Genomic DNA, 14,899 nt, shown 5'->3' with positions numbered 1-14,899 from the left:
TGAGCTGTCAAGACAGGAACATGTGGTTTGCCACGTGCTTCTCGACCTTTGTTTACGTTTGGGGCACCTAACTTTACTGCTCTATAGTGCTAGCCTTCCTATTATTGATAGAGTTAGAGTGAGAATGACGAGAAAGATTGCCACTTAATTAAGGAAAAAATTGTCGTATCTAGTTTACTTACCTTCTTTGTTGACTTTTAAATAAAAAGTACATTATTCTCATTTTCGAATGTTTTCAAATTGGAGAAAAGATGAGAATGTCTCGTTTACCGAGAGGGCCATTTTTTTTGCTTCACACTTCTCAAAGAAAGACCGCGAAAAGTGGAGGCTGGTCGGCTGGTCCTTGAAAGCTCACAAATGCAACTTTAAACGCATAAGAGTGCTGGGAGTAGCTACAAATAGGTAAAGGAGCGGTGGTTTGTAACTTTAAACACATAAGAGTTCTGGGAGTACAAATAGTGAAAAGCGGTAGTTTTCGCTATTTGTAGTGGTAGTACAAATAACCACTTCGTTATTTCGTATAATGATATATAAACACATTGCCAAATACAACCCCAAAGTTTCCTTATTTCAAATGAAGTAAAGCTCCAAATCCTAATGGTAGTGATTGTAGTAATGGTGGTAGTGAGGATGATGGTGTGTTGGTGGTTGTAGTAGTAGTAGCAGCAGCAGCAGTAGTAGTGGTAGTAGTAGTAGTAGCCTAGAAAGAGGAGCTACGACTAGAAGGGACAACTCGTCGTTCGCGTGGCAAACACCACACTTGCCTAGTGATTTGTTAGCGCGTGTTAGCAACACGCTCCTTGGCTGGCCGCCGGTTTCGCCTGGCTAGACTAGAGGGGGAGGGAGGGGAGGGGAGGTCTAATTAAACTGGGCACGTGTGTGTGTACCCTTTGTTTAGTTATTATTTTTATTGGGCCATGTGTTGTAGACACCCATCAGTGACTCTTTGTTGAAATTTAGTCTTTTTCATTTTAGTATTGAGTGGAGATCTGTTCCCACGTGTTATAGACAACCATCAGTGACACTTGTGATTTCTAGATCTATAGTAGGCTAGTACTAATAATATCTGAGATATTTTAGAGATTGAGTTGAACATGGAAGACGCTGAACATTTTGTTAATTTGGTGTGCCCCCCCCCCCCCCCCCCGCCTTGTTACTCTCTCTCTCTATCTATCTATCTGCCTCTATCCCTCGTCCCCCCCCCCCACCCCCCTATCCCTACCCCCCCCCCTCTCTCTCTCTCGCTATATTATATCTACCTATCTACCTACCAATATATCTATCTATCTATCCCCATCCAAACCCAACCCCAAAATGAATTTTAAAATCACAGATTATTATAATAATGATAGATCTTTATTGTCCATCAATATGGCAATTTGTCATTTAGTTACACTTGTTATGACGTTATACAATAACGATAACATTGAACAGATATTTCACTCATACTTTCTCTCTCTCTCACACACACACACACACACACACACACACACACACACACACACAATTGAGGAATGCGAGTACATTTAGTTAATTTTGTGTGCCCCCCCCCCCCCCTGTTTCTCTCTCTCTCTATCTATCTATCTCTATCCCTCTACCCCCCTCCTCTCTCTCCCATTCTCGCCATATTCTATATATCTACCTACCTATCTGTCTATCTATCCCCGACCCACCCAACCCCAAAATAAATTTTAAAATCACAGATTATATTATTATTATTATTATTATTAATAATAATAATAATAATAATAATAATAATAATAATAATAATAATAATAATAATAATAGATCTTTATTGTACATAAATATGGCAATTTGTCATTTAGTTACACTTGTCATGACGTTATATAATAACGATAACATTGAACAGATATTTCACTCCTACTTATTTTCTCTCTCTCTCTCTCTCTCTCTCTCTCTCTCTCTCTCTCTCTCTCACACACACACACACACACACACACACACACAATTGAGGAATGTGAGTACATTTAGTAGCGTTAGCTCTCCTATTTCTAGGGTAGTAGTAGTAATAGTAGTAGTAGTAGTAATAGTAGTAGTAGTAGTAGTAGTGGTAGTAGTAGTAGTAGTAGTAGTTATAGTAGTGGTAGTAGTAGTAGTAGTAGTAGTAGTAGTAGTAGTAGTAGTAGTAGTAGTAGTAGTGATGACGATGTGATAATGGCTGTTGTAGTAGTAGTGGTAGTGATGATGATGTGGTGGTGGTGGTGGTTGGAGTTGTAGTAGTGGCAGTGGTTGTAGTAGCAGTGATGATGTGGTGTTGGTGGTTGTAATAGTAGTGATGATGTAGTCGTGGTGTTTGTAGTAGTAATGATGATGTGGTGGTGGTTGTAGTAGTAGTGGTAGTGATGATGATGAGGTGGTGGTGGTTGTTGTAGTAGTAGTAGTGGTAATGATAATGATGTGTTGGTGGTGGTTGAAGTAGTAGCGGTAGTGATGATGTGATGGTGGTGGTGGTTGTAGTAGTAGTCGTAGTAATGATAGTGATGATGATGTGGTGGTTGTAGTCGTAGTGGTGGTAGTGATGATGCTGTGGTGGTAATGGTAGTGATGATGTGGTGGTGGTGGTGGTTGTAGTAGTAGTAGTGGTAGTGATGATAATGTGGTGGTGGTGGTTGCTGTAGTAGTGATAGTGATGATATGTGGTGGTGGCGGTTGTAGTAGTTGTGGTAGTGATGGTTGTGGAAGTAGTTGCAATTATGATGATGTGGTTGTGGTGGTTGCCGCAGTAATTGTAGTGATGATGATGTGGTGGCGGTGGTTGTAATAGTTGTGGTCGTGATGGTTGTAGTAGTAGTGATGATGATGTGGTGGTGGCGGTTGTAATAGTAGTACAGGGTTCCTTCAGCAATTCCATTTAGAAATTCAAGTAAGCCTAGTTTTCAAGGGGTTTTCATTGTGATTGTTTTTAATTCAAGGATTAAAACAGCAATAAATTATTCCTTCAACGCTTTTCTCCGCTAGTGGGGACAATTCAACTCCTTAACTACGGTTTCCACAGCAATGTAAGGACTCCATAGTGTAGTAGTGATGGAAGGGATGGTGATGTGGTAGTGGTTATAGTAGTGGTGGTAGGGATGGTGATGTGGGAGCGGTTATAGTTAGTGATGGAGATGTGGTAGTGGTTATAGTTAGTGATGGAGATGTGGTAGTGGTGCTAGCGATGGTGATGTGGTAGTGGTTATAGTAGTGGTGGTAGTGGTTATAGTACTGGTGGTAGGGCTGGTGATGTGGTAGTGGTGATAGTTAGTGGTGGTAGTGGTTATAGTACTGGTGGTAGTGGTAGGGACGGTGATGTTGTGGTTGTAGTAGTGGCGGTAGGGATGGTGATGTGGCGGTTGTTGTGGTAGTGATTTGTACAGGGTTCCTACACCAATTCCATCGTGGAAGTCAAGGCGTTTCAATGGTGAATTAAAAAAAAATTCTAGGATTAATTTCCTTCGAAAGTTCGTTTCTCCACTAGTAGAGGCAACTCAAGTCCTTAACTAAATAAGAGGTTGGATGCCAAATTGATGTCAATACCCAAACGATGAAATCATAGATAAGAGGTTGGATGCCAAATTGATGTCAATGCCCAAACGATGAAATCATAGATAAGTGGTTGGATGCCAAAGTGATGTCAATACCCAAACGATGAAATCATAGATAAGTGGTTGGATGCCAAATTGATGTCAATACCCAAACGATGAAATCATAGATAAGAGGTTGGATGCCAAATTGATGTCAATACCCAAACGATGAAATCATAGATAAGAGGTTGGATGCCAAATTGATGTCAATACCCAAACGATGAAATCATAGATAAGTGGTTGGATGCCAAATTGATGTCAATACCCAAACGATGAAATCATAGATAAGTGGTTGGATGCCAAATTGATGTCAATGCCCAAACGATGAAATCATAGATAAGTGGTTGGATGCCAAATTGATGTCAATGCCCAAACGATGAAATCATAGATAAGTGGTTGGATGCCAAAGTGATGTCAATACCTAAACGATGAAATCATAGATAAGAGGTTGGATGCCAAATTGATGTCAATACCCAAACGATGAAATCATAGATAAGAGGTTGGATGCCAAATTGATGTCAATACCCAAACGATGAAATCATAGATAAGAGGTTGGATGCCAAATTGATGTCAATACCCAAACGATGAAATCATAGATAAGAGGTTGGATGCCAAATTGATGTCAATATCCAAATGATGAAATCATAGATAAGTGGTTGGATGCCAAATTGATGTCAATATTCAAACGATGAAATCATAGATAAGTGGATGGATGCCAAATTGATGTCAATGCCCAAACGATGAAATCATAGATAAGTGGATGGATGCCAAATTGATGTCAATATCCAAACGATGAAATCATAGATAAGAGGTTGGATGCCAAATTGATGTCAATATCCAAACGATGAAATCATAGATAAGTGGTTGGATGCCAAATTGATGTCAATATCCAAACGATGAAATCATAGATAAGTGGATGGATGCCAAATTGATGTCAATATCCAAACGATGAAATCATAGATAAGAGGTTGGATGCCAAATTGATGTCAATATCCAAACGATGAAATCATGGATAAGTGGTTGGATGCCAAATTGATGTCAATGCCCAAACGATGAAATCATAGATAAGTGGATGGATGCCAAATTGATGTCAATATCCAAACGATGAAATCATAGATAAGAGGTTGGATGCCAAATTGATGTCAATATCCAAACGATGAAATCATAGATAAGTGGTTGGATGCCAAATTGATGTCAATAGCCCGTATGGAGCACATCATATGAGGATGACAATTTAATGAATGAGTTCCACTCTTGATTGAGCCAACATGAAAACGTTTGAATAGGCTTCATCAGTCGTGACATCACTTTCCTCGTAAAGACGATATTGACTTAGTGACTGGTTCTAAACTATCGGAACAATGGCGGACGCCCTTATGAAATAGGACGAGCATAAAAGTGTATCCAGAGGAGAAAAACAATAAATCTGATCATGTTTTGACTTTTATACATTCTGATCACATGACATGTGAAAAATTTCGAGCCAACATGAAGAATAAAAAGTACCGATTTTCTTTGTTTAGAAACAAGCTGCTGGTTGCTGGGCGAATGTGACATCAGACTATTGAACTCAACTCTCAATATTTGTAACCGGTCATCTCAAAACAGTATTTGGTCAGGGCGATATGGAGTGTTTGTTTTTAAGGGTTTTACAGCGCTTGTAAAACATTAAGGTCATATCAGCGCCAGTAAAAAGGTAGAAAATGAGATAGTAAAAAGTTCTAGAATTACAATTAAAGCACTCAAGAAAAGGTGAGACAAAGGGGAATTTGTCCCAATAAGAAAAAGATGTAGATTCTAACAGTACGTTATCAAGGAAATTAGTTTGAAATCACCTAAAAGTCTCACCCAGACACCAGCACAAGATCCAACTAAGCGGAATACACTCAAATGTTTACAAATCATATGTTAAAAATAAAATAAATAACAATATATAACAGAGATGATTTACAAGGAAAACAATATAATCTCCCAAAACTACAACTATACATTCGACTGTTTCCCGGCAAGGGTCAGGACAAAAGCAAGTTATCTCATTCCAAGACAAAGACAGAAAGCAATTTGGAAAGCAGAAAAAGGGGAATAGAAGACACAGTAAGTACCTCCCTCGCCACAATGGGAGTGACATGGCGTGACTGACAATTAAAAAAGAAGAGACAAAAACAGGAAACTAGGGTTAAGTTTTGGTATTTTATTGAGTCGACCCAGAGCGTGTAGAAACCAAAACATTTTACATTTCTGATTAAAGTGGCTGAAATAGGTCAAAAGATATAAAAGTACACCACACACTATGATACAAATCATTATCATGGATAAAAGCAAAATGTAGCAGTTGTGTTAAAATGGTCCTTCACAGCCATTAGGCCATGGAGTTGGTGTTTATCCCTATTTCTACAGTGTGAGACCGACAATAGCAATTGTTTGCTACCTTTTGGATGGGACGTTATTCTAGGGAAAAGTATTTTCCAACAGATCTAACAGCTGCTCAACCCGCGCGCTGTGTGGAAAGAAGGGGTGTGGGGGGGGGGGGGGGGGACAGGTTTAAAAATATCTCGACTGCACCCGGGATCCATCTGGGTCCGTTTGCGTGTAAACGAGTGTGCTCTATCTATGATGAAACTATCAAGACTGTGCTGTTGTGTTAACTTGTAAATATAAATATCTGATTAGTCATCATCATCATTGCCTTTTTCACCCTGGGTCAGGGTATAGGCCACAGACAAACAGTTTCCATCCTTCTCTATCCCGAGCTAACTTTTCAATCTCATTCCAGGTCTTACCACTTCTCTGTATATCAGTTTCTTTAATTCTTCTCCATATTCATAAATTCTGTCATTCCAGAAACTCTTAGGTCACCCAAGCTAAAAAAAGGATTTGGTTTGTCTGTCTGCGTTTCTGTAATGGTTTGAGTTTAACGGAAAGGGGTGTTAACCCTTTGCCAACCCCCAACTTGGTGGACCAGGTGACTCAAAGATGGGGGAATCACACACCATTAGTCGCCTTTTACGACACGCTGGCTTGGCGTTGGGCTATTCTTGACTCTCAGTTGAGGGACCCTAATAGATGACATTGCAAAGCTTCTGTGATTATTTTTTTTTTGTGTATGGAAAACTAAAAGCTATTAAAATTTTGATTTGTTGCCAAATCGCCAGAGATGGCTTTTATTTTTTGTATTTTTTATTTCTAGCTTTGCCTGGCACTGATTCTTACTCAATTTTTCAGATCTTTTTCTCACACCGGTGCCTAATTCCTACTTTCTCAAATCTTAAGATCAGACTTGTTCAGTTTTAAAAGTTGAACAGAAATTCCAGAAGAGAGCGGTGAGGGCTACGATTGTAGAACGGTGAAAATGGAAAGGCTTAAAAAAACAACAAAAAACTTAATCAACACAACAATAAACAAAGGAATGTTTCTTTGTTTATTGTTGCCAAAGGAATGCTTCTTTGTTTATTGTTGCCAAAGGAATGCTTCTTTGTTTATTGTTGCCAAAGGAATGTTTCTTTGTTTATTGTTGCCAAAGGAATGCTTCTTTGTTTATTGTTGTGCTGACAAAGGGTTTGTCCATTGTCTGTAGAGTTGCCATCCAAAGCCTTTCCATTTTCACCTTTTGTAAAGAACTTCCAACTATATTCATCATAGTCTTAGACCCTGTGTATCTAAACCTCAAAGTAAAACACAAATCAATGAACAAAACACTGCATCCTTCAAATTCACACATGGCATTATATAGAATAGAACCCCATTCATCTTTTCATTGGAATTGGATAGAACACCATTCATCTTTTCATTGGAATTGGATAGAACACCATTCATCTTTTCATTGGAATTGGATAGAACACCGTTCATCTTTTCATTGGAATTGGATAGAACATCATTCATCTTTTCAATGGAATTGGATAGAACATCATTCATCTTTTCATTGGATAGAACACCGTTCATCTTTTCATTGGAATTGGATAGAACACCATTCATCTTTTCATTGGAATTGGATAGAACACCATTCATTGTTTCATTGGAATTGGATAGAACACCATTCACCTTTTCATTGGAATTGGATAGAACACCGTTCATCTTTTCATTGGAATTGGATAGAACACCATTCATCTTTTCATTGGAATTGATTAGAACACCATTCATCTTTTCATTGGAATTGGATAGAACACCATTCATTGTTTCATTGGAATTGGATAGAACACCATTCACCTTTTCATTGGAATTGGATAGAACACCATTCATCTTTTCATTGGAATTGGATAGAACACCATTCATCTTTTCATTGGAATTGGATAGAACACCGTTCATCTTTTCATTGGAATTGGATAGAACACCGTTCACCTTTTCATTGGAATTGGATAGAACACCATTCATCTTTTCATTGGAATTGATTAGAACACCATTCATCTTTTCATTGGAATTGGATAGAACACCATTCATCTTTTCATTGGCATTGGATAGAACACCATTCACCTTTTCATTGGAATTGGATAGAACACCATTCATCTTTTCATTGGAATTGGATAGAACACCATTCATCTTTTCATTGGAATTGGATAGAACACCATTCATCTTTTCATTGGAATTGGATAGAACACCATTCATCTTTTCATTGGAATTAAATAGAACACCATTCATCTTTTCATTGGAATTGGATAGAACACCATTCATCTTTTCATTGGAATTGGATAGAACACCATTCATCTTTTCATTGGAATTGGATAGAACACCATTCATCTTTTCATTCTATTTTATCAAAGCATTTTTTTAAATTGTCTTTAGTTGCTGTTCGTTCACATCTAGTTCTGGAATGAAAATTTATAATAACAATAATAATTATAATAATAATAATAATAATAATAATAATAATAATAATAATAATAATTTGAAAGCTAATAATGAGTCAGCACTTCTAATATTTTGGGGGAGAGCGTTCCAAAACATGGTGCAAAACATTCAAACAGTGTTCACCAATATGTAACGATAGTCATTTTCTCAAACAATTTTTCAGCAGTGAGTTTCAAATATGAAATAAAAATTAAAACATGGCAACACTTGATTGTTTCTGTTTGATGAAAGAAACTTGAATGGCACATCAAGGTGCGAGGATATTTTCCACTTTTTCCTGGTCGTGCTATGCATTTCAGTTCTGTGATTTGCAAAATTCTCCAATGCACGAGGCCGGCCCTCTTCCCATCGACTCATTGACCTGAAAAGTAAACATAACATGTTTATAATTGCAATCAAATTTTTTTAAAAACCATTAAAAACAAAACAAAAAAGCAAACAAACACACACAAAAAAAAACCCCAATGAAACAAAACAATTGCCTATTGTGTGACTATGAAATAGAATTCCTCCAGAGCTGCCACTCTAGAAAAAGTCATTTGGGGGATAAAAATAAAAGGCCGTTCATTTCAGTGACAACATTTCGTCTGTTTAAACTAAAACATGACATTATAATAATCTATATATATATATATATATATATATATAAATATATATACAGTCAAACCTGCCTTAGCGACCATCTCTACATAATGACCAGCTCTGCTGACACCCTTGAGTTTTTTCTTCAAGATAACGGAAACCTCCTTAATGTGACAAAGACCATCTAAAGTCGTGATCTTAACGGGCAAATGCCTCCTATTGCGACCACTTAAATGAACTTTGCTGCCACTGGTAATAGTCAATACCTTGCGACAAACATAACACAACCTATTGTTTTGTTTGTTTAATAACCTGCCGTAATTTCTTCAGTAGCATATCATTGGTTGGTGTGTTCACGCATTCACGCATGTTCCATTGTTGCCAATTGCAATCCATTTAACACTACAGGTGATGACAATGGAGGTAATACACGACTACACGGTGACTGACTTTGATGCTTTGCAGCGCCTCGCTGTTATTGGTGGGTTGTAAATTGTGACCCTACGCCTCGAAGCGGTATTAAGTCGGGATTTGGAAAATGAAGAAAACCGGTTTTAAAATGGGAATGGTCAAAATTATCAAATTTCAGTTTTTGGTTGTGTCAGAAACTACAATCATTTTTCTACATGAAAACATAATAATTAGACATAAATATTGAGGATATGTTATATAAATTTAAAGTTTAAAAAAAGCAACTATCAATGACACATTCAAAATGAGAGTTGACTTTCTCTCAGAGAGCAACCATTTCCAAGACTTAGTAATATTAAGTCTTTTCCTCCACCAATACCATGTAAGATACCACAGGAAAGTGTGTGTCTTTGTTTATCTCAGAGAAAGCATGACTGTTTCCACAATTTAATGGTTCAACCAATAATGAACTTTAAAAACTGTAAACAAGTCTAGGTTTTTCCCTGACAACCTTACAAATGAATGATTCTGATTGGTCAACGTTCATCAGATGCGCCTGTTGGCCATTAAAATGCCCGGGCAATGTGTCATGACGTCAGCATGCGTGTGTTACATATGTGCACACCACGTGCTATTTTTCTTTGTCTAGCTGCATTGGTTAATGATTGAGATGAGGGTCCTTTGTCCCTCTTTCTTTATTCATGAAATTATAGGACATGCTGAGACTTTAATTGGATGGGGTTCCAGACCTCCCATAGTGGGCTGGGAGGTACTTACTGTCTTCATTCCCCCTATATCTGTCTTTGTCTTGGAATGAGATTACTTGGTTTTGTCCTGGCCCTGACCGGATACCCTTGGTGAGAGGGGAAACAGTAAAATGTATAGTTAGTTTTGGGAGATGATATTTTTTTCCTTGTAAATAACCTCTCTATAATGTAATGTATTATGTTTTGTTTACATATCATATGATTTGTAAACATTTAAGTGTATTCCTCTTAGTGGGGACCTGTGCTTGTGACTGGATAAGACTTTCAGGTGATCTCAAACTAAGTACTTCGATAGTTTTCTCTTGGAATCTACATCTGTTCCCTATTTGATCCAATTCTCCTTTGTCGTACTTTTTCTTAGATGCTTTAATTGTAATTCTAGAACTTATTACTATCCCATTTTCTTCCTTTTTACTGGCGCTGATATGACCTTAATGTGTTGCAATCGCCGTAAAACTCTTTAAATAATAAAAACAAAAGACTTTAATAGGACAACATTTGCCTAATCTTACACTTACGGAGATTATTGTAGGATAGACATTTAATTTTAAGTACAAAAGCAGAAAAGTAAATAGAGCCTTTAACAATCAATAAACTGCCGATGGAAATACGTGTGACTAAAGAATGAAAAAGGTTAAATGTATGGATAGACAAACAAAAATAGAGACAGGCCTATCAATGGATAAGTAGATAGATAGATAGATAGATAGATAGATAGATAGATAGATAGATAGATAGATAGATAGATAGATAGATAGATAGATAGATATACAGATAGATAGATAGATAGATAGATAGATAGATAGATAGATAGATAGATAGATGAAAAGGAAAGAGGGACAACAAGAGAGAGAGAGAGAGAGAGAGAGAGAGAGAGAGAGAGAGAGAGAGAGAGAGAGAGAGAGAGAGAGAGAGAGAGAGAGGTTTCGTTTTGTCGTGCTTTCTTTATATACTGAAAGAAGGGGGGGGGGGGGGGGGGAGTCTTTTTAGACAATCAACAATGTGGTGTACGCTAAGAAAAACTTGAGAGATTCAATAACATGTTTTCATGTAAGTCACTACACAATAAGCCCCAATCTCTCCTCCTCAAGCTGTCATCTGACTCAAAATGGAAACAATGCAATGAATAATCTATCCGTCTCCCTTTTGTTTCTTTCACACATACAAACACACACACACATGCACACACAAAAACAAACAATTGTACAGTCAGGCTTCCATCTTTACTCTATTTTCCTCCCGCCCTCTTAATGCACAAGCAGTCTCTCTCCCCTCTCCTCTCGCTCCTCTTTTTCTTTATCTCACTCTCTCTCTCTCTTTCTCACTCTCTCAATGTGTGTGTGTGCGTGTGTGTGTTTGTGTGTGTGTGTGTATTTTACTCTCTCATTCTTTCTCTTCCTCTCTCATCCTGTTTCTTGATATTTCTTTCCCTGCCCTCCCGGCTTCACAGTTTCAAAACTGTACTTAGAAATTCTCTAACTTTTGGCTGTTTGAAGTCGTATTTCCTCTAATAAATAAGACAAAAATGTCACATTAATATTTCTTATTTCATTGATTCTTTATATTTAAATATCAAAAATTCTTCAAACAGTGAGCAATGTCATAAAATTGTCGGCATTCTTTTTTTGCTTTTTGTTTGGTGTTTTATTTATTTTAAGGACATCTTACATAATAATGAATAACTACAAAAGTAATGATTGGATTATTTCAAACATTTGTATGTACATTATCAAATGTATATTCTAATCTCATGCCAAATTCAGTGATGCCAAAAGTCCGGATTCACCGGAAAATAATCCGGTCAGGAGCAAAAAAATTCGGGTTACGGGCAACTTCCGTCAAATTCCGGTGAGGTTAAAATGTTCCAAGGATTCCCCCCCCCCCCACCCCCTTTTTTTTCCAGTCACTACTAATACTATTAATACGACGACCACCACCACATCATCTTCATTACCACTACTACTACAACCACCACCACATCATCATCACTACTGCCAGTCCTTCAACTACAACCACCACCACCACCACATCATCACTACCACTACTACTTCAACCACCACCACCACATCATCTTCATTACCACTACTACTACAACCACCATCACATCATCATCATCATCATCATCAATACTGCCAGTACTTCAACTACAACCACCATCACCACCACATCATAGTGATGATGATGAAACACACACACACACACACACACACACACAAACACATAATAAATTGCGCTTACTGGATTCATTTTCATGTTCATCTTCCTGTACTTGCCAATAATAGCTAATCACAAATACTTTAACCTCGTTAGTTTTAAATGTTCATGTTTCTCTACTTATCACTAGATGCACTTTTAGCTCTCTCTCTCTCTCTCTCTCTCTCTCTCTCTCTCTCTCTCTCTCTCTCTCTCTCTCTCTCTCTATCTATCTATCTCTCTCAAACACACACACACACACACACACACACACACACACACACTATAACCACCATCACCACATTTTCATCACGACCACTACTACAACAGCCATTATCACATCGTCATCATCATCACTACTACTACTACTACTACTACTACTACTACTACTACTACTACTACTACTACTACTACTACTACTACTACTACTACTACTACTACTAATAGTACTACTACTACCTCTACTGCTACTACTACAACAACAACCAACACAACATCATCCTCACTACCACCATTATTGCAATCACTACCATTAGGATTTGGAGCTTTACTTCATTTGAAATAAGGAAACTTTGGGGCTGAATTTGGCAATGTGTTTATATATCATAATATAGTTCTAATCAGTTATCTATTTGGATCTATACAATATTTAAACACGATACCAAATACATCCAAATTCCCTTTTTATGTGTGCGGAAATTCCTCTTTCGGCATTGAACTTCCTCCGAGTGGTGCCTGAAATTCCTGTGAGTTAAATTGAAAATTGACGTCTCTGCAAATTTTACTATTCTCGTCAAATTTCCAACGCCCGTATCTATGGAGTTATCTGTGCGTGAAAATGGTGTCTCACATCAAAGTCGATTTTCTCAAAACTTGTTTTTTACACTCTCCCTACTTCAAACGGTCATATCTCGGCAATGAATTATCAGAATTTTATAAATTTGGTATAAAATTTTAAAGCATAAAATAAGCTATGATTGGGTACCAAAAACCCAAAAAGTGAAAAATCCGACTTAATACCGTTTCGAGGAGGAGGGTCACAATTGTGTAATCGAGCTGTCTAGACGTCCAATATGGTCATTCTGCTTTTTTTTTGGTCTGGACTTTCGTTATTGATAGCAAACCGACTTTTAACAGCTCCATTTTAAACAATGACATTTCCTTTTATGGTAATGTACATACATTCGACAGGTAAAAAAAAAAAATTGAATTATCAGTCAGTCTCTGCTGGTAAATTGAAATATCATCATGGATGCAAAATCAACACCTCGTTGTTCAACTTGGTCAGAATTGATGAACACTTGCATGTGTGCAACACCGGATCAATGGATTGTGAATGTGACGCGACTGACCTCCTTTCCTCATTTAAAAATGATTGCGACGATGATGATAATAACAATAATGATGAGGATGACGAAGAAGAGGACACAATAGAAGAACACATTAGCTTGCAGAAAGGAGTTTCATCACTTGTGAGACTTAGGAAATGTCTTGAGCAAGAATGTTTGAAAAATCATTACAGAGCATTGACAATATGGAAAAGGAGTTGTTGGAAAGAAGACTGAAGCAAAGACAATCTTCTGTCATTGACTATTTCAAAAAGAAATGAAATGAAACACTGAACGAAACAACTCACAAATCGTTGCCCTTAAAAAAGCAGGGAGAAAAGAATTTTAAAACAGAAATTTAAAAAAAAAAAAAGTAACCATAAAAAAACCCCAATAAACAAAAAAGAGAATGAAAAAAAAGATAAAGTACAAAACAAAACCATATAAAAAAGAAACAAAAACCCATCTTAATGGACCGTTGGCAGTTCTAAGCCTGAAACCAAAATCACAAGATACGAATTCGGCAACTCAAAAGGGGATGTTTCTTGCCTTGTTTTGTAATAATGTTGATGATGATGAGGATCATAATATTATTAAGAATGATGATGATAATAATAATAATAATAATAATAATAATAATAATAATAATAATAATAATAATAATAATAATAATAACAATAATAATAATATACATTATCATCATCATCATTGCCTTTTTCAGCCTGGGTCAGGGTATAGGCCACAGACAACCAGTTTCCATCCTTCTCTATCCCGAGCTAACTTTTTTTTTATCTCATTCCATGTCATATCACTTCTCTATATATCAGCTTCTTTAATTCTTCTCCATGTTCCTCGTGGCCTTCCCCTTGATCCTCTGCCCTGAAGGTTCCAGTCCAATACTTTCTTTGTTATAGTGGAGTTGTTAAGGGTATTCCAATCCACCTCCATCGTCTTCTTCCTATTTCCTCTCCCACTGGTTTCTGCTGTGTTCTTTTCCACACTTCTTCATTTTTAATTTTATCCATCCATTTTATTCTGAGTAGCTTATGCATGCACCTGTTAACGAAAATCTGTACCCTCCTTATACATGCCTGTGATGCATTCCAAGTTTCCCATCCATACAGTAGGACAGACTTCACGTTTGAGTTGAAAAGTCTTAGCTTTAGTCGAAGGGAGATATCTTTAGTTCTCC

General features: G+C 37.2%; 1 protein-coding gene across 3 annotated transcripts in view; it reads right to left on the bottom strand.

Annotated features, from left to right (window-relative positions):
- Window positions 1-8,584: 8,584 nt before the first annotated feature.
- LOC144975255 (leukotriene A-4 hydrolase-like) overlaps window positions 8,585-14,899 on the bottom strand; it is a 53,626-nt gene continuing 47,311 nt past the window's right edge. For all 3 annotated transcript variants that reach the window (XM_078919176.1, XM_078919175.1, XM_078919177.1), the window contains exon 18: window positions 8,585-8,787. In XM_078919176.1, coding sequence (XP_078775302.1) covers window positions 8,586-8,787 — 202 coding nt within the window. In that variant the 3' untranslated portion in view covers window position 8,585. The remainder of the gene's footprint in view (window positions 8,788-14,899) is intronic.

This window comes from Berghia stephanieae, chromosome 6, assembly GCF_034508935.2.
Source record: "Berghia stephanieae isolate SIO BIC M18660-M18661 chromosome 6, UCSD_Bste_1.3, whole genome shotgun sequence".
NCBI classification, from domain to species: Eukaryota; Metazoa; Mollusca; class Gastropoda; order Nudibranchia; family Aeolidiidae; genus Berghia; species Berghia stephanieae.
This window is presented reverse-complemented; position numbering and strand designations above follow the sequence as displayed.